Genomic DNA, 20,763 nt, shown 5'->3' with positions numbered 1-20,763 from the left:
GGCAGTCAGCACAGAGCCCGACGCGGGGCTCGAACCCACGAACCGCGAGATCATGACCTAAGCGAAAGTCGGACGCTTAACCGACTAAGCCACCCAGGCGCCCCTGATCCTTCTTTTAATGAGTGCAATTAATTTACTTCCCTTTCCCACCGAAGACACGATGACCGCTGAGAAGATTCCAAAGCCACCAGGTTTATAGATACGGGTAATTAAAAAAAAAAAAAAAAGAACAGGGCTGGCCTTGGAGGTAGCACAGCAGGGGTCAAGGCCGGGGTCTGCGGGGTCAAGACCTTGATTAGGTCAAGCAAGGCCGGGGTCTGCACCTAATCCCTGGAAGCCTTGGCAAAGTCACATTATCTTCCTGAGCCTCCCTTTTCTTGTCTATAAATGGGATCAGTGCCCTCAGCCTACAACATGAAAGAAAATGCACTGAGTCAGACTCATTACGGCGCAGACCTCACATCTCAGGACAGGGGGGGAAACACTTTGTGCCCATGGGTCCTCACCTCCCTGGTCTCTCACTTCCCCCCTGGGAGTTGCACTTGGGCCCTGATGCTCCCCCTGGGAGTTGAGTTAAGGCTGCATCCATTTCTACCAGACCTCCATCCAATCTCCTCAGATGAAATCTCTGCTGTCCCTAAAGAAAACACTAGAAGAAATAGGGGAAACATTGCCCTGTCCTACCGAGGCAGTTAGAGACCAGGGGGACCAGGCCCAAAGGGTAAACATCACGCACGTGGAGCACTTGATGTCGGCTCAACAGCCCACCTCTTAGAGAGAAGCAGGATGCGGGCCCACACACAAGCAGAACTTAACACGCAGGATCGGCTCCAAAAGCCGCCAATGAGCTGCCTGAGTGGCCTTCCAATATCAACCAATCAGGACGAGACTCTTCTGACCAATCAGAACGAGGCCCTTTCAGCCAATCAAAATGAGGCATTTTCCCCCTCTCCCTCCCCTTATTAGCATATGGGACGTGTAGTCCGAATTTTCTCTACTTAAACAGAACCTCGGCTAGCGTGTGCCTTTTATTCTGGGGTCTAGGTGCGTTCCATGAGAACGTTCTTCGTTGGCCGCAAGAATCTGACTCCGGTAACACTACCCTAAAACTTTATGTTCATAGCTTTTGTGAGAGAGTGGGAAGGTTTTGATTATAATTTATGTTGTTCTGATGAATTGAAGGGCTCATTAAAAAAAATTTTTTTTTGAAGGGCTCATTAAAATTTTTACCAGACAGGCTTTGCTTTCCATTATTCACTTTTTCTTTTTTTCTTTTTTTTCTTTTTTTGGCTATTATTTGGATAATCTTTAGTGTTTTTATTTTTTAATTATTATTATTTTTTATTTATTATTGGGAAACAGCGAGAGAGACAGCATGAGCATAGGAGGGGCAGAGAGAGAGGGAGACACAGAATCCAAAGCAGGCTCCAGGCGCTGAGTTAGCACAAAGCCCCATGCGGGGCTCGAACCCACGAGCGGTGAGATCATGACCTGAGCCGAAGTCTGACGTTCAACCGACTGAGCCACCCAGGCGCTCCTCTTTCGTGTTTTTCAAAATCATTGACTAATTTTCTCCATAAGGTGTTTGCGCCCAGTTTCTTATTGTTCAAATGTGCCTATTGTGGTCATTTTAAGACTGTAGGACACCCCTCCCATCAAGAGATGGAGTCTACATTTGCCTCTACTAGATTCTGCACAGACTTGTGGCTGTTTTGATCGAACGTATGATGGAAGTGATGACTTCCAAAGTTACGAACATATGACTTTTTTGTGACTCCCAAAGCTATGTCGTCAACAGCCATGACGATTCTTTCATATTCACTAGAACATGTGCTCTTGAAGCCCAGAGATGCCATGTCAGAGTCCTTCACATGGAAAAGGCCACTCTGCTCAAATCCAAGCTGAGCTTATCCTTAATCCATCTCAGCCCACCCATAATACATGTGAGGGAAGTGGCCATCTTAGAAATGGACCCTCCCTGCCATCAAATCCTCTCCAGAGCCTTCAGACAGAGGGGAGCAGTGAAGAGCCGTGCCCACAGTTCCCCTTCCAAATTCCTGACGAGTAAGATCCATGGGCATAATAAAATGGTTGTTCTTTAAAACCATTGGGTTTTGGGGGCGCCTGGGTGGCTTAGTCGGTTAAGCGTCCGACTTTCGCTTAGGTCATGATCTCGCGGTTCGTGGGTTCGGGCCCCGCGTCGGGCTCTGTGCTGACTGCCAGCTCAGAGCCTGGAGCCTGTTTCAGTCTGTGACTCCCTCTCTCTCTGACCCTCCCCTGCTCACACTGTCTCTCTCTCTCTCTCCTAGAAATAAATAAAAACATTAAAAAAAAATTAAAACCATTGGGTTTTGGGTGGTTTGCCAACACAACAGTAGATAACAGGAACCCCTGGAATGTTTTTTCTACCCTTTTATTTTCAAGAGTTTTATGTTGGTTTGTTGTGTCTCTATAAACACCCTGTTCAGGTCATTCCTTTTTCCAATCGGAGTCTCAAGATCAGGTTCCTTAGGAGGGACTCGGAGCCTCCAACAGTGAATGTGTATGCACACTAACGCCCCAAAACGCGCTGCGGGTTGTTCTACCTTTAGACCCACGTCTTGTCTGCCCATCCTTCTTCTAAGACCTCTGGCACCAGGTTTTCTCTGGTTAATTAGTGCAGAGCTTTAACCACCCCCATCTGCATCCCCTTTCCCCAGATGCTAGTAGCTCCCCGACCTCCCGGTCACCTACCAGACCTGCTTCTGACCAGGGAAACTTTAAAGTTCCCTTCAGAACCTTGCAGCCTAAACGAGCAGGTCGCAGTGATGGGTGGAGGAGGTTACCATGGAGACAGGTCCAAGGAATGAGGCTCGGGCGGGAGGGAGGGCCGGGACGCGGCTTCCGATTGGCTCAGCGGGCGCGCAGCGTTCTCCGGGCGCACATGCGCAGTGGCGCTGAGGCGAGGTCGCGGTGGAGCCGAGGCGCGGCGCGTTCCGGCCCAGGCTTCTCAGGAGCGGCCTGGAAGGTGCGGCTCCCGGCCGAGACACGTCGTGCTTTCCGGGTTAGGGAAGTGGCGGAGCCAGAGGCCCCTCTGCAGCGCGGGACCGAGCCCGCCACGCAGGCGCCCGCGCCTCCGCCGCCATTGTTGCCCCGGGCCTCTCGGGCCGCTCCGGCTGCGCGTCCGCCGGGTCCCCGCGACAGGTAATGATGTCGGGGGCGCCGGGCGCGAGTGTCCGCGCGGTTAAGCCGCTGCCCCTGCCGGTCCACGCCCGGGGGCGGAGGCGAAGGCAGACACGGGGCGGAGGCTGCTGTGGGGGCCCGGTCCCAGCTCAGCGCGTCGCCAGGTCCCCCCTTCCCCCGCTGTCCGTGACTCCCCCGGCCGAAGAGGAGTTAGGGACACCGGACCGGGTAGGGGAGGTGACGGGCGAGGCCCGCAAGTCTCCCCTGCAGGGCCTGGTATAACACTTGGCTTTGGTTCCGCGACGGAGCTTTGAGGAGGGCTCAGAACTCGGGCCCGCGGACAGGTGTCGTCCGAGCTGCAGGTCAGGCCTGTTCTGAGGTTTTCTTCGGGAATTCTGGTTTCATATTTAATCATAAGGAATTGTCTCTCGTAGAAGCATTTGAAAGGGCTTCAAATGACACCAGTCTCTTTTATATTTTTTCCAGTGCTACCTACCGGCTAGGCTCCCAGCCCTCTGATAGCAAAAAGCTAGAATACTGTGGCATTTATATGCAAAGCAGGCAAATGGCTCGCCCTTTTTTCCTTGACAGTTTCCTTGGGAACCTTGAGCACTTTATTAAGAAGGCATTCTCCCCGTTTGTTCCAAGTACTTAAAAGATTTGCCCTGTTGTTCTCGAGAGGTATTTCCGTTTCTTTAGGGCTTCTGAAGTAACATCAGAAAAATACTGAAGCTTTCTTTCCCCCTCTGTGATTTCATTTGTGTTTCAACAAGTTAGAAGTTTGTTTGATCTGTTGTCTGGCTCATGATTCAGGTCTCTGCTTCTATTACCACCTTTTCTTTTTAATTCTTTTAAAGAAATATTTGTTTATTTTTGAGACACAGAGCATGAGCAGGGGAGGTGCAGAGAGAGAGAGGGACACACAGAATTGGAAGCAGGCTCCAGGCTCTGAGCTGTCAGCACAGAGCCTGACGTGGGGCTCGAACGCAAGAGCTGTGAGATCATGATCTGAGCCGAAGGTGGAGGCTCAACCGACTGAGCCACCCAGGCTCCCCTCTCTTACCACCTTTTGATGTCAGTCCCAGCCCCTGCCCCCAAGAGGTTGCATTTATGCTACAATTCTAAGGATGTAGGGGAGGAAGACCAAGGTAAAGTGTGTGTGTGTGTGTGTGTGTGTGTGTGTGTGTGTATGTGTATGTATCTGTGCGCACCGAGTAGGCTATCCCTGCTGGTATTATGTGCATAGCAGAGAGCACCAGGAGTTCTTGACTTTGTGCTCTGTTCTTGTGTTTCAGGGTCTCTTAACCATCCCTGCAAGTTCTGGGCTCCGAATTTGTAACTAAGGCCACTGACTCTACCTTGACCTTGTTCTGCCCCTGGCTGCAGTAGCCCTTGATAGAATGACTCTGTGGCTCTAGCATGAGACTTCAAGCAGTTGGCTCACTACTGGAGAAATAAAGGAGACTGCCAGACTGACTCTCCCGTCTGTAGCCATGTTCTCCCCATGCAAGAGGACGACCAGTTCTTCACGCTCCCAAATCCTTCTAATGTGGAAGCCGGACAAGGCTCAGAGTGGACCCCACAATGGGGAGAAGGGAACCCACGCTTTGAGACTCTTGCGTGACACGGAGACGTGTCGGCAGAATTTTAGGAATTTCCCATATCCAGACCTAGCCGGTCCTCGAAAGGCATTGAATCAACTCCGAGAGCTCTGCCTGAAATGGCTGAGACCTGAGATTCGCTCAAAGGAACAAATCTTGGAGCTGCTGGTGCTAGAGCAATTCCTGACCATCCTGCCTGGGGAGGTTAGGACGTGGGTGAAGTCCCAGTACCCAGAGAGCAGTGAGGAAGTGGTGACTCTGGTGGAGGATTTGACACAGATTCTAGAAGAGGAAGGTGAGGATTGTAGGGCAGAGAGGGGAGGAGTCCTGGGTGGTTAGGGAAGACACCCAGCATTGTCACAGAGCAGCGCTTTCAAGACACCGGGGAGAGCAGAGCTCAGTGAGTGAGAACACACTCCAATGTGAGCCTCAGAGTCCTGCTGGGTCTGCCCCTTCCAGACTGCTGGAGACTGCCCCCCCCCCCCCCCACTACCCAGTGTCTTAAAACAGTGACCAAACTACCCCTGTGTGAGCTTTCAGGAATTTTACCTGCAGAGGTTTGAACCGTTCTGCAAAGAAATCATTTGCTTTGTGAATCCGGTTTTACAATAACATGCTTGCAAAAAGGCAGAAAGGGGTCCAGAAAACATTTCCTTGTTAAGAGGCAACACACAAAATTTGCATCACGTGAAGCTTTAGTAGAACGTTGGGAATTTGGTACATATCCTTAGCAGCCCCAGAACACACTTGTTTTTGAAGCCTGGATGGATCCGCCCTTCCCTCTGCTGCTTTGAAGTACAGGTGCTGGTTTTGGTTTCTTTCTCATTTCTCACTGTAGGGAAGTGTGGGCATCTATTTGGTGAAGAATTTCCTAGGCGGTTCAAACAGGACTAATCTCCATCATGGTCTCCCTTCTTCCGTAGCTGCTCCTCAGAATTCTGCCCTTCCCCAAGAGACCCCAGAGGAAGAACCCAAAGGAAGGCCTCCTTTCCAGTCAGGATGGTTAAATGACTTGGTGACCAAAGTAAGTGTTGGTTTCTTCTATGATTTTAAAATGGCTTATTAGAGGTGTCTGTGTGAGGACGTTTTCTGTCCTGGCCCTGTGACTTCTTTGCCCCCAAAAGCCCAATCTAGGACTTAAGCATCAGTTTCTCTCTTTAAACCCACCTGGGTCTGTTAAGGTAAGTGACCGCCCTGTGTAGGAAATAGGCTTCCGTGACCTTCCCCTGATATGCCTGTCCTCAGTCTGACTGTAAGGCAGCAACACTGCATAGAGGTTAAGGGACTGACTTCCACAGCCAGATGATCAGATTTAGTTCCTGGTTCTGAACCTATGACTTGGGGCAAGATACCTGACCACACTTGGCCTGGATTATTAAACTCTAATAAATAGAATATACCTGTTAGACTGTGAGGATTAAACACTATGCGACTTGCAGTTAGCCTGGATTACGGTAACCCATCAAGAAGCAATAGTTGCTAATATTACTTTTCTCATTAACAAGGAATTAAAGGCCGTATGTTTTGTGGTGTTACTCTTGATCGTGAGTCTGTGTTCTACCAGGCCATCTTAAGAGAAAGTTTTACTATAAGAATACACATCTGACACTGGCAGCCAGAGTAAAATTATTATTCATAGATTAAATGATTGTTTACCTAGAAACCCTAAGAAAATCAAGGGGGAAACTGGGAAACAACAGAATTTGAGTCAGATGATTACTACAGAACATGACATGAAAATCACTCTAAGGGGTAGCTGGCTCAGTTGGTACAGCATACAACTGTTGATCTCAGGGTCATGAGTCTGAGCCCCATGTTGGACATAGAGCTTACTCTAAAAGAAAAAGAAAAAAAAAATCACTTGGGGCACCCAGGTGTCTCAGTGGGTTAAGTATCTGACTTAGATAATGATCTCACGGTTTGTGAGTTCGAGTCCTGCGTTGGGCTCTGTGCTGACAGCTCAGAGCCTGAAGCCTGCTTCAGATTCTGTGTCTCCCTCTCTCTTTCTGCTCCTCCCCCACTCTGTCTCTGTCTCTCAAAAATAAACGCTAAAAAAAAAAAAAAATCACTTTCATACATATACATTAAGATCAGGCAGATGATAAGATACAACGAAAGATTCCATCCACAGGGGCAACTGGGTGGCTCAGTCAGTTAAGTGTTGACTCTTGGTTTCGGCTCAGGTCATGATCTGATGGTTCATGGGTTCGAGCTCGGGGCTCTGTGCTTCTAGCGACAAGCCTGCTTGGGATTCTCTGTCTTCCTCTCTCTGCCCCTCCCCTGCACACACACACACTCTCTCTCTTTCTTTCTCTCTGTCTCTCTCAAAATAAACTTAAAAAAAAAAGATTCCATGCAGCTTTCCCCACCACCAGAATTTAAGGTATCTAGTACTAAACACACTATAAATTTTGTAGTACGTCCATGCCAACTATCATTCCATAAGACGTAAAAGAAGTCTTAAATATTGTAAATTGTCTGTTCTCCCTAAATTATAAATTGAAGATGTAATTTGAAAACTGTGTATAATTTTTTTGAGACACATAAAGTTCATTTGAAAGATGTGTAAGTGTAATCAGTTTTATTTACCAAAAGGAAGAAAAAGAGCAAAGAGGAATACGAACCTTACCAGATTGAGACATGTATCCACAAGTATAACAGTTCAACCGTATGGGTTTTGGTCCCAATTTTAAAGATTTTTTTTTTAATGTTTATTTATTTTGAGAGAGAGAGCTGGAGGTAGGGCAGAGAGAGAATCCAAAGCAGGCTCTGAGCTGTCAGAACAGAGCCTGATGCGGGGCTCCAACTCCCCAACTGTGAGATCATGACCTGAGCCGAAATCAAGAGTTGGACATTTTTTTAAAAAATATTTTTATTTATTTCTAGGAGAGAGAGAGAGAGCGTGAGCAGGGGAGGGTCAGAGAGAGAGGGAGATACAGACTCTGAAATAGGCTCCAGGCTCTGAGCTGGCAGTCGGCACTGAGCCTGACGCGGGGCTCGAACCCACGAACCGCGAGATCATGACCTAAGGGAAAGTTGGACGCTTAACCGACTAAGCCAGCTAGACATCCCAAGAGTTGGACATTTAATAGTCTGAGCCACCCAGGTGCCCCTGAAGATTTTGTTTTTAGGTAATAGCTACACCCAGCTCTACCTACTGAGCCAGCCGGGCGCAGTCCCAATTTCATTTTGAAAAGGAAGTAAGGGCTCTGCATTTCATTGTAGGGCACACAAATACAGCTTAAAATTTCAAATTATAGCACAGTGAATTTTTTAAGAGTCTTTTTTTGAAAGAGACAGCATGCACACTCGTGTGAGAAAGGACGGGGCAGAGGAAGAGAGAGAGAATCTTCAGCAGGCTCAACGCCCAGCACGGAGCCCCACACAGGCTCGATCTCACAGTCGTGAGATCATGACCTGGGTAGAAAGCAAGAGTTGGAGGCTCAACTGACCGAGCCCCCCAGGCACCCCCCTGACACACTGAATTCTTGAGTTAAAGCTCGAAAAGCACAACCATTCAAGTGTGTCGCTTTTGTAAAGCCCTTTCTGCTTTAAGCGCATGCCCCGTGCCAGCTGGAAACGGACGACGACTCCTGCTGTAGCGTCAGACTTCCCCGTGGGAGCGTGCAGGTGCTGTCGTCCGTAACTCGGCTGAGGGTTTAGCTTGATGACCCTTAGGGTCTTCCTGAAGCTCGGGATTCTGCGGTTGCCCTCAGCGCACACATGCCCGGCGTTTTCACTATCCTCCTCCCCCGGTTCTGGAACCAGTTCTGTTGGATGTTTTAGGAGTCCATGACATTCAAAGACGTGGCTGTGGATGTCACGCAGGAGGACTGGGAGATCATGCGTCCCGTGCAGAAGGAACTGTACAAGACTGTGACGCTGCAGAACTACTGGAACATGGTTTCTCTGGGTAAGCGCCACCCTCGCCCGCCCCTGCTGGCATGCCCACCAAGGGTCTTCTGTCCTGCGTCGATAAAATGGGTCGCCCCTAACGTACTTGGCTATGAGTAGGGCCTGGAGGTGAGTGTGCTCATCCCATTCGGGCACGGAAGTGTTTTCCCTTTTCCCAAATAAAAAAGTGTCTAAGTGAAAGATCACTGAAAACCGTGATGCCCAGCCTCCCCGGGCCTCCACCCAGCGCTGCTCCCTCCTTGCCCGTTTCCTACTCTCCTGTGATCTCCTCCCGCCCTGATCTCTATGCACATATCCTCTTGGGTGGCAGGAAATTTCTGTCCTAGCTCTGAAAAGGACAGTGACCTAATGCTCCGTTGTTTTCCCATAGAAGTAGAAGTCAGGTAAGCAAATTCGAACAGCTGTTTATTTCCAGGATAAAACTCCTTCCGTTCCTCCTGAACAGGACTGACCGTGTACCGACCAACGGTGATTCCCCTGCTGGAGGAGCCGTGGATGGTGATAAAGGAAATCTTAGAAGGCCCTAGTCCAGGTGAGAGCACAGCTGCATGAGATGGTTTGTCCTCAGAGCCTGACTAAGTGCAGTGGGACCTGTTCTTTAACCATGGCCAAGGCCGTCTCCACAGAGGCCTCCCAGCCCGTCAAGAGCCCTGAGCTGTTGGGTGCTGCTCCCTGAGGGGTGCCATGTTCAGGAAGAGGTTCTCCTGCGTCTCTCAGTTTATCCTTCTCCGTGACCCCTGGGCCCCGTCCCTGGCTTTGTGTGAGGCTTCTACTGTGCCATCGTCCCCACGCTCTTTTCTTCTGTTAAAAATTAATTTATTTGAGAGAGAGCAAGCAGGGGAGAGGCAGAGAGAGAGAGAGAGAGAGAGAGAGAGAGAGAATCCCAAGCAGGCCCTGCACCATCAGTACAGAGTGCAGTGCGGGGCCCAGTCCCACGAACTATAAGATCATGACCTGAGCCTGAATCCAGAGTTGAACACTGAGCAGAGTGAGCCACCCAGGTGCCACTGCTTCCCTCTGTTTTAAGCATGCATGAATGTCCCTATGGTTTTTAAGTTTCACACCTTTTTAAGTTTCTTTCATTCTGTTTCAGCAACAAACCCCTGTAGCCTCCTGCCTCCACTTTGCTAACTTATTCTTTATTATCTAATTTAAAAAAGTATATTCTGGGGCACCTGGGTGGCTCAGTTGGTTGAGCATCTGACTTTGGCTCAGGCCATGATCTCACGGATCGCGGGTTCAAGCCTTGCGTCGGGCTCTGTGTTGACTGCCAGCTCAGTCTGGAGCCTGTCTTTGGATTCTCTATCTCCCTCTCTCTCTGACCCTCCCCTGCTCACGCTGTCTCTCTCTCTCAATAAATAAAATATTAAAGTATATATATATGCAGAAGATTCAAAAAGATTCTCTCGTATAGCACATTCACCCACTTCCTACACGCCCAAGCACCCAGCCACAGGTGCTTGTTTCTAGTTGTTTCTGTTCAGGTGTTTTGTTTGCATATCAAGGCAATATAAAAATGGCTTCTCCCCAGGGTGCCTCGGTGGCTTAGTCAGTTAAGCATCTGACTTCGGCTCAGTTCATGATCTCGCGGGGCCGGGAGTTTGATCCTAATCCCTGTGTCGGGCTCTGTGCTGACAGCTCAGAGCCTGGAGCCTGTTTCAGATTCTGTGTCTCCCTCTCTCTCTGCCCCTCCCCTGCTTGCCCTCTGTCTCTCTTTCTCTCTCTCAAAAATAAACATTTAGGAAAAAAAATTTTTTTGTAATGTCTTCTAACAGAGATGGTAGCAAACTACACACAGTTTGTACTTTGCTTTTGTTTATTTAAAAGTTTATGTTGGGGCACTTAGGGGGCTCAGTCAGTTGAGTGTCTGACTCTTGATTTCGGCTCAGGTTCAGATCCTGGGGTCGTGGGATCGAGCCCCACCTTAGGGTTCACACGTGGAGCCTGCTTGAGATTCTTTCTCTCTCCCCCCTTCTGTCTCTCACCCCTGCTCGAGCTCACTCGCTCACTCGTTCTTTCTGTCTCTCGAGAAAAAAAATTTTTAAAAAGTTTATCTTGAGAAGTGTTCCAAATGAGGATATGAAGAACTTCCTCGTTCTTTCTGTTTTTACTGTCTGCACCACGTTTTATCATGTGTCTCCTAACTTATCGAACCAGTTTCCTGTGGATGGGCTTTTTGGTGTCCCCATCCCTTCCCTCCCGCAAGAGCTTCCAACCTACAGAAAAGTTGCAGAATCAGTACATTGAACACCTGCATAATTTTCACCGGGAACCACCAGCTACCATTATTTAGCCACTTCTGCTTTTTATCTCTCCATGCGTGTGCGCGCGCGCACACACACACACACACACACACACACACACACACACACACTTTGTGTTTGCAAAGAACCATCTGAAAGTTAGTTGTTGCAGGGATCATGACTTCCCCCCTATGTATTTCTGCATGTTTCTCCCAAGACCATGAACATTTTTCTACACAGGCGCATCCTTCTCTCCGCCCCCCCCCCCCACCAAATGTTCCTCATTTATACAAGAATGTCATCTAATGTATAGTCCAATATTCAGACTTCCGTCATTGTCCCCAAACATCATGCAGATTTTCCCCCATTCCAGGATCTCCTATCCAGGAATCCTATGCTCAGGGTGCCTGTTGGTTGAGCATCCGACTTCGGCTCAGGTCATGATCTCATGGTTCTTGGGTTCGAGCCCCACATCGGGCTCTGTGCTGACAGCTAGCTCAGAGCCTGGAGCCTGCTTCCGGATTCTGTGTCTCCCTCTCTCTCTGCCCTTCCCCTGCTCACGCTCTGTCTCTCTGTCTCAAAAAATAAACATTTAAAAATTTTTTTAAAAAAGAATAGTTCTTCCTCCTACCTCGTTTTTATGTGTACGGATCACTAGAGACTAATAGAATTTTTCCAACTTCAGACTGTTATTAGTCCACTGATTCCCAGTTTGTTTTGTTTTTTGTTTTTCATGCTCATCTGTCCTCTGTTTGGGTAATAGGAGCCCTTCAAACCAAGTCCAGTGTCCTTTTCACAGGTCCCCATTAGTCTTTGATCCTTCGCTGGCTTTCTAGCACAACAAGATGTTCTTTAGACTCACCTTGTGCCTGTCTTACACCTGGAGTCTCTCCAGAGAACCCTGGTTCATTTTGATAGGGAGCAGGACGTGGGCAGGAAGTGTGCTCACTACCACGAATACCACGGTTTCCAGTGGGTAGGTCTAGGAAGTGTACGTGTGTGTGTGTGTGTGTTTCTCAATTGTGAGTTCGTGCTGGTAACTCTGATTGATGCCCAACACCTCAAGGCTATTCCACCTTGTTTCTGTTTTCTTTTCTGTACAGTGAACAACCTGGCTCAACAGCATTAGTATGTACTGATTCGCCCTGTCGTGTAACACACAGAAAAATGGTTTCAGGATCATGTCAGTATCCCTACCGATAAAAACTTTCTGTGTAATGTTCAAAATTTCTTCAAAGTCCTTTCTGTCCTTAAAATATGTCCCACTAAGGGTATAGAGAATACTAGATTCAAAAGTTCCTTCAGTTCTTTCCTTCTGGCTATGTTAAGGGTTTTATGTACAGCTTAAGGATTTGTTTGATTCTGTTTGTGTTCAATTTTAGTGTTCTCTTGTTTTCTGCTTTTTAATCTGCCATTTTTGAGTATGAAAAACATTAACTTGGTTCAGAGGTGAAAACTGTAGAAAGGTATATACTCCCATCCCTCCTACCCTGTTCCCATCTACTCCATATTTATTTCTGGTTTCTCTTTGCAAATAGAAATCATAAAGATACTCTTACATCTGTATACAAGAGAAGTGCACTATACTCTTGATTCTTGCTTTTCTATTGCTTTTTTTCCCCCCTAAGGCACTGACTTCTAATATGTGTTATCTTACCTGGTTATTAGGTATTTTAAGGGTCATACTTTTTAAAAAAATTTTTTAAATGTTTTATTTATTTCTGAGAGAGAGAGGCAGCATGAGCAGAGGAGGGTCGGGGGTGGGGTGGGGTGGAGGAGATACAGAATCAGAAGCAGGCTCCAGGCTCCGAGCCAGCTGTCAGCACAGAGCCTGATGTGGGGCTCGAACCCACGAACCGTGAGATCATGACCTGAGCCGAAGTCAGACGCTTAACTGACTGAGCCACCCAGGCGCCCCTAAGGGTCATACTTTTTAAAAAAATTTTTTAAATGTTTTATTTATTTCTGAGAGAGAGAGGCAGCATGAGCAGAGGAGGGTCGGGGGTGGGGTGGGGTGGAGGAGATACAGAATCAGAAGCAGGCTCCAGGCTCCGAGCCAGCTGTCAGCACAGAGCCTGATGTGGGGCTCGAACCCACGAACCGTGAGATCATGACCTGAGCCGAAGTCAGACGCTTAACTGACTGAGCCACCCAGGCGCCCCTAAGGGTCATACTTTTTAAAAGCTAATTCTTCTCATAATTTATAGCAGAATGACCTATATATACCTATAGCACAGTAAATTCTTTGTGGAATGATTTTGGCACACTCTATACACTGAAAAAACATGCATAACATAATGGAAATGAGCCTCAACTAGAAGTCGGTAGTCTTCTGGAAGGTACTGCCAGCCTGGGACCAGGTTGGTTTTTTTTTTGTTTTGTTTTGTTTTTAATGTTTGTTTATTTTTAAGAGAGCGTGTGCACGAAGGGCAGAGAGGGAGGGAGACACAGAATGTGAAGCAGGCTCCAGGTTCTGAGCTGTCAGCACAGAGCCTGACACGGCGCTTATTCTCACGAACCATGAGATCATGACTTGAGCTGAAGTTGGACATTTAACTGACTGAGCCACCCAGGCGCCCCTGGGGTCACTTTAATTTGAGCCTGAGAAGTTTTTTGGATTGCGTTTCAGGTAGCATGCATTGGGCCTATAAATCCACAAGATGGATAGTTTATAGTTAGGTATTTTAGGAGGAGAATTTTCTTCCTCCAAAGAGCACCAAGACTGAGAAAAACAAGTTCCTTTTCACCTTTTGTAGAAGTGAGGGTTTTTTCTTAAGTTTTGTTTTATTTTTCTAGCCAGTCCATGAGCAGAGTATAATCCTCTGTGCTCATGAGTCCTGTCGGTGCCCTCCGCCCTCCCCCGCTGCACCCCTTATTAGGCCTCAGGCTTTGTGTTCTGGCCCCTGGGCCCCTTGCACCCTCCAAATGGAAGTGTAAGGTCGTTAACCAGATTGAGGAGCTATCTCGTCTTTGTCACTTGCTGATCTCCTGTCTCCCTGTCTTTGCTTGATTTTTGGCCTCTGAGGATTTTCCTTTCTTACCAGCATAGAGATACGTAATAAGTTGAACCTTTGGTTTGGAAACCTGAGTAGTCATACTTCAGGAAACGTAAATTCTGATACTTCACAAACAGTAGTGTTGTTGGTCTTCACTGGCTGTTCCTGTCTCGGAATTTTTTTTTTTTTTTTTAAATGTTTTATTTATTTCTAGGAGAGAGAGAGAAAGACAGCATGAGCAGGGGAGGGTCAGAGAGAGAGGGAGTCACAGATTGAAACAGGCTCCAGGCTCCGAGCCGGCAGTCAGCACAGAGCCCGACGCGGGGCTCGAACCCACGAACCGCGAGATCGTGACCTAAGCGAAAGTCGGGCGCTTAACCGACTAAGCCACCCAGGCGCCCCTCCTGTCTCGGAATTTTGATAGTTCTTTATCCAGGAACTTCTTTAGTTCTTTATGCAGGACCTATAGTCATTCTTTCAGATTCTGCTCCAGTCCTGCCTCCTCGCTGAAGCTTTCATTGATTACCTAAGTCAACACTTATCTCATCTGCTAGAAGCATTGCACCATTCTTTGGCCCTATTGACCAGACACTTACCACTTCCAACCAGCCCTTTCTGGTTAAATACATATATTTAAGCAATGTTTAATAGCATCAGTTTTTAAATTTCCAATAAAATGATTGATTTTAAGATTTATATTTATTATAGCAATTTCTTCAGGGTCCTGTGATCCAGCCTTGTTTACGCTTGTTACTGCTTTAGTATTTACTTTTCAGGTACATGGTACGCTCTGCCATAGGCTGTCTGATTGCATAGAATCAGAATTCATCTCAGCTTCTGGTACTCTTATTTGTGTGTGTATGTATGTGTTTGCGTGCGCGCGTGCACACACCTGTACGTATACAATTCCTTACCATTCTCATTTTGTTCTTTTGGAGGGGAGAGTGACAAATCCTGGTTTGAGAGAGTTTTTAAATATTTTTGTTACGTAAAAATAATACAACTACAGTTATACTAGCACTGAATAGCAATAAAAGTTACGTAGCCAATTTATTGAAAACTAGAAAATATTTTTTAAAAATCTGTAACCTTGTTAACACATTTGATTGCTACAGATGTCAGTACATTTGATTGCTTTGTCTAGTTCCAGTGCATTTTCATGCAAGTTATGATACTGCTTTTTTCATTTAGCATTACTCCGAAGCATTTTCTAAAGTCAACTGTGATGTTTGTGTTTGACTCAAAGTAATAAAAGTCATTTGTAAATTCAGTCAGTACAGGAAGGCAGGTGAAATATTTGTCCACCTCTCCCATTACCAGGATTTTCACCCCTTAGATTATTACTATCTATGTATATGTGTCTATATTACGTATAGCATATCCTTACATAGAGTGTGGGTCTCGCTCTGCATAATATGTCCTCCACACCCTTATCCCTACGTATCCATGTATGTGAGCCTACCTAGTTATTTTTCTCAGTTATCAATATTCCATATCCCTCACTCTCATCCTTTATTGATTGATGGCAGATATCTTTTTTTTTTTTTTTTTTTATTTCTAGGAGAGAGAGAGATTGAGCGTGAGCAGGGGAGGGTCAGAGAGAGAGGGAGTCACAGACTGAAACAGGCTCCAGGCTCCGAGCTGGCAGTCAGCACAGAGCCCGACGCGGGGCTCGAACCCACGAACCGCGAGATCATGACCTAAGCGAAAGTCGGACGCTTAACCGACTAAGCCACCCAGGCGCCCCAGATATCATTTTTAATGACTGTATATGATTCTATGGAACGGGTATATTTGTAAGTTTTTTTTATGTTTATTTTTGAGAGAGAGAGAGAGAGCGAGAGTGAGCACGTGTGGGGGAGGGGCAGAGAGAGAGGGAGACACAGGATCTGAAGCAGGCTCTGGAGCTTAACCCCGTGAACTGTGAGATCATGGCCTGAGCTGAAGTCAGGCACCTCATTTGTAAGGTTTTTATACCTTGATCTACATCTTAGAAAATTTCTGAACTCCCCAGTACCACGTTTGCTATATTATAAAATCCATATTCAATTACATTTCATTACATAATTCTTAATATTTGAAAGTTCTGTATTTTCGACCTGATTGAGAAAAAGGTGCTATAATTTAAATTTGTTTTACACCATCCTGCCGGAGACCATAGGGGTCAGTACATTTGATTGCTTTGTGGCCAGGTTTGGGGGTCAAGGATTTGTTTTCTTTGTTTGTTTGCTTCATTTTTGTGTGTACGTGTATGTTTTCATTTGGTTCACCTTTTTATAACAAATTATTGTCATTTATTTCACCAATTCAGTTGAGTGTCCACCATATTGTATCTTGGGCCATTTTCTGAAAGAAACATATAAGAAGCATAAGCCATTTCCAGAGTTTGCGTCTAAGTTGGAAATATAAGAAACACACAAAGTTGTGAGTAATAATGTAAGGTCAAGTGCTGACATGGCCCCAACATGATATATGATTGAATCATGAGACTGCTGATATCTCAGCCATATTGACGTACAGAAAGGCAAGTTCATATGATTCAAGCTAATTTGTACTTTAGGATTCTTAGAAGGACAAACAGGAGCTGGGCCGTACCATTTTTTTAATGGGTAGAGAAGTTACCTTAAGAGAATGCCTAAATCTGGTATTCACATGGCACCTATAGGAGGCCATGAGGAAGTAGCTTAAAGTTACGTGGGGAATTTAAATATCAAGTTAAGCTAAATATGAAGTTTGGTAGAAGATGCAGTAGAACAGGAAAGGCTGGATTATGTCGGGACTGACTAGGTCAAGTGGAGGTATTTTGAAATTTGCAGACTTTTCTCCCTTAAGCCACTGGTCCTCAAACGTCAGTGAACAGGAGAACCACGTGGAGGGCTCCCTAAAACAGACTGTGCGGCCCCATCCCCAGAGTGTCTGAGGCGGCTTGTCTGGATGAGGACCAGTGTAACCGATTCCCAGCTGATAGTGATGCTTTTGCCGCCGGTCCGGGACTGTGCCTTGAGAACTATTACCAGGGGAGATTTACTGGAGATGCTGAAGCATCGAGAGCACTCCATGACATTGCCCTTGGAATATTATGTAGGATCGTGCAGAGCAGGCTGCGAGGAGTTAATGAGAGTGAGCACCTACTTCATACGAATCAGTCCGCAAAGTGATGCCATGTTACCCTGCGTCTTATCCACTGTTTTCACTTCTCTTAGTCCTGTCACCGGACCTAACCTATGTTACTACGCTGTGCCCATGGTGAATAGTGAGGAACCGCTCCTTTTTCAACAGTTTGGTCTTCCGGTTTTCTGCCCCTGTAGTTTTCTTTTCCCAAGCTTTTTTTTTTTTTTTTTTTTTTAAGATTTTATTTATTGAAGTGCCTGGGTGGCTCAGTTGATTGAGCACCCAATTCTTTTTTTTTAGATGATAATTTTGGGCTTTATTAAATGTTTTATTTATTTTTGAGAGACAGAAAGAAACAGCACAAGCAAGCGAGGGGCAGAGAGAGAAGGACACAGAGTCCGAAGCAGGCTCCAAGCTCTGAGCTGTCAGCACAGAGCCCGATGCGGAGCTCGAACTCACAAACTATGAGATCATGACCTGAGCTTAAGTCAGACACTTAACCAACCGAGCCACCCAGGTGCCCCAGCATCCGATTCTTGATTTCGGCTCTGTGATCCCACAGTTCATGAGTTCAAGTCCAGCATTGGGCTCTGACCTGACAGTTCAGAGCCTGCTTGGGATTCTCTCCCCCTCTGTCTCTGCTCCTCCCTACTCGTACTCTTTTTCTCTCTAAATAAAAGAATTTATAAAAATTTAAAAGTAAAGGGGCGCCTGGGTGGCTTAGTCGGTTAAGCTTCCGACTTTCGCTTAGGTCATGATCTCGCGGTTCGTGGGTTCGAGCCCCGCGTCGGGCTCTGTGCTGACTGCCAGCTCAGAGCCTGGAGCCTGTTTCAGAGTCCGTGACTCCCTCTCTCTCTGACCCTCCCCTGCTCACGCTGTCTCTCTCTCTCTCTCTCTCTCCTAGAAATAAATAAAACATTTAAAAAAAATTTTTTAAGTAAATATTTTATAATGAAATTAAAACAATTATAAAATTATAATAAAGTCTTTACTTATTTTTTTAGAGAGGTGAGGAAGAGGAGAGGGAGAGAGAGAATCTTAAGCAGGCTCCCACCCAGCACAGAGGCTAATGTGGGGCTCAGTCTTTCCACCCTGAGATCATGACCTGAGCTGAAATCAAGAGTCAGATGTTCAACCAACTGAGCCACCCAGGTGTCCCTCTCTTTTCCCAAAGAAAACTACCCTAAGTACCACATTGTGAGGTTGTCCGAGCCATAGTCGTTGTAGGCATCTTGTTCACATTCAGTATCTTCTTTATGTTTTGGCAGTTTTCTTTCTCCAAATAGAGGAAAACCTTTTATATTCTATATTCTTTTTATTTCAGAATGGAAAACAGAAGCCCAAGAGTGTACTCCAGTCACCAATACTCCTAAACTCACAAAGACTGGTACTCAGACCATCAAGTTGGAGGAACCAGATGATGATGACAGACTAGAGAGACAAGCAGCAGATCCCTTCAGGAAAATTCCCATTAGCAAGAGAGATTTCCCTTTGAAGCCCATCCTCTCACAAGAAGATGACCCTATGGAAGAGTATCTTAGTAAATATGATATATATAGAAATAACTTTGAAAAGCATTCAAACCTAATTATTCAGTTTGGTACCCAATCAGATAATAAAACTCTGTACGATGAAGGCAGGGCAACCTTCAATCACATCTCATACGGTATTGTACATAGAAAAATATACCCTGGAGAGAAGCCTTATAAATGTAATGTGTGTGGGAAAAAGTTTAGGAAAAACCCATCCTTCGTGAAACACCAAAGTACCCATGCCAAAGAAAAATCTCATGAATGTGAAGAATGTGGGAAAGAGTTTAGGCATATCTCATCCCTCATTGCACATCAGAGAATGCATACTGGAGAAAAACCATATGAATGCCACCAGTGTGGTAAAGCCTTCAGCCAGCGTGCACACCTGACCATACATCAGAGGATTCATACTGGAGAGAAGCCCTATAAGTGTGATGACTGCGGGAAAGACTTCAGTCAGCGCGCACACCTGACGATACATCAAAGGACACATACTGGAGAGAAACCATATAAATGCTTGGAATGTGGTAAAACCTTCAGCCACAGTTCATCACTAATTAATCATCAGCGAGTTCACACTGGTGAAAAACCTTATATATGCAACGAGTGTGGGAAAACTTTCAGTCAGAGTACACACCTTCTTCAGCATCAAAAAATACACACCGGAAAGAAACCATATAAATGCAATGAGTGTTGGAAAGTGTTTAGTCAGAGTACTTACCTTATTCGACATCAGAGAATTCATTCTGGAGAGAAGTGTTACAAATGTAATGAATGTGGAAAAGCTTTTGCTCATTCCTCAACTCTCATTCAACATCAGACTACTCACACTGGAGAGAAATCCTATATATGTAAAATATGTGGAAAAGCCTTCAGCCAGAGTGCAAACCTTACTCAACACCATAGAACGCATACTGGGGAGAAACCGTATAAGTGCAGCGTGTGTGGAAAAGCGTTCAGCCAGAGTGTACACCTCACTCAACATCAAAGAATTCATAATGGAGAAAAACCCTTCAAATGCAATATATGTGGGAAAGCATATAGACAGGGTGCCAATCTCACTCAACATCAGAGGATTCATACCGGAGAGAAGCCGTACAAGTGTAATGAATGTGGGAAAGCTTTTATTTATTCCTCATCACTTAATCAACATCAGAGAACTCATACTGGAGAAAGACCCTATAAATGTAATGAATGTGATAAAGATTTTAGCCAGAGAACATGCCTTATTCAGCACCAGAGAATTCACACAGGAGAGAAGCCCTATGCATGCCGTATATGTGGTAAAACCTTCACCCAGAGTACAAACCTCATTCAGCATCAGCGCGTTCATACAGGTGCCAAACATCATAATTAATGGATATGGTAGATGACTTCACTTAACTTTTACAGTTCATCCAGATTTTATTTTGTGCTCCGTTAAAATGTTATTCAAAAGAAGTGCAATATATGTTAGATATCACTCAACAGAAGTATCAGAATTAGTAATGTGGATATAAGCTACTTAATGTGTCATTTAAAAGAAAACTCTATTCACTTCTTAACCTTTTTTCTGATACCAGTTCAGTTCAATCCAGAGAGAAACCCTGTAAAAGTGAGAAGTACTCAAAAATCTGTAACTCGCCAACTCCTAGTGTATTTCAAGTACTTCTTAATGAGACCTTATGAATGTAACTTGGGAAAGCTTCCATTAAGTAGGGATTTCACACTAGCAAGTAATCTTGGGATAATTGAAAAAGCTGCTTTCGGGCCTTTATTACTTCCCAGCTTTGAAGCCTTAAATGCTTAAAGGGCTCCCTTCCCTTTTCCTATTATGCCATAACTGCCACGTGGAGCCAGTAGGCTTGCAAAATATATATAGTGGAAGGTATCTTAGTTTCTACGTGACAGCTGTTTAATTACAGTTTCCTTTAACTATTGAAATATTCAAGGAAGAGAAGTTTAATGAAAGACGATCTATTAGGATAACTAATGTATATATAACCCTTAGATGTGTACAGATTAAACAGGCAAAAATTAAACATCATTTTTAAATTCATCTTTAAAACATAATGAGCCTTAGTTTCACTAGGTTTTGACATCCGTCATCCTAAAGGAAAAAATAAAGTTACCATTTATTTTCCACTGGACTCCTACTAAAGAAGCTCTCTTGTGGCTATTTTGCCACAGAAAGTCCATTTCCATTGAGACCCATTTCTTGAGT

At 45.6% G+C, this 20,763-nt stretch overlaps 1 protein-coding gene and 1 pseudogene across 1 annotated transcript; both read left to right on the top strand.

Moving 5' to 3' along the window:
* The window catches only part of LOC120228808, a 9,231-nt pseudogene extending 5,787 nt beyond the window's left edge, over window positions 1–3,444 (top strand).
* ZNF287 (zinc finger protein 287) lies at window positions 2,966–20,489 on the top strand. The gene is made up of 6 exons (XM_039227377.1): window positions 2,966–3,183; window positions 4,458–5,058; window positions 5,687–5,787; window positions 8,550–8,676; window positions 9,124–9,210; window positions 18,353–20,489. The coding sequence occupies exons 2-6, from the start codon at window positions 4,656–4,658 to the stop codon at window positions 19,915–19,917; spliced, it is 2,283 nt and encodes a 760-aa protein (XP_039083308.1). The 5' UTR covers window positions 2,966–3,183; window positions 4,458–4,655; the 3' UTR covers window positions 19,918–20,489.
* Window positions 20,490–20,763: the final 274 nt, after the last annotated feature.

The sequence above is a fragment of the Hyaena hyaena genome, unplaced genomic scaffold (assembly GCF_003009895.1).
Source record: "Hyaena hyaena isolate Hyena2069 unplaced genomic scaffold, ASM300989v1 scaffold_27, whole genome shotgun sequence".
Classification (NCBI taxonomy): Eukaryota; Metazoa; Chordata; class Mammalia; order Carnivora; family Hyaenidae; genus Hyaena; species Hyaena hyaena.
Note: the sequence above shows the minus strand (reverse complement) of the source record. Positions and strands in the feature narration are given on the sequence as shown.

Excerpts from the sequence above, each read along its gene's own strand:
- ZNF287 (XM_039227377.1), top strand. The coding sequence starts at position 4,656 with ATGTTCTCCCCATGCAAGAGGACGACCAGTTCTTCACGCTCCCAAATC. Across the intron at positions 5,059-5,686 it reads ACAGATTCTAGAAGAGGAAG|CTGCTCCTCAGAATTCTGCC; the intron begins GTGAGGATTGTA and ends CTTCTTCCGTAG. Across the intron at positions 5,788-8,549 it reads TAAATGACTTGGTGACCAAA|GAGTCCATGACATTCAAAGA; the intron begins GTAAGTGTTGGT and ends TGGATGTTTTAG.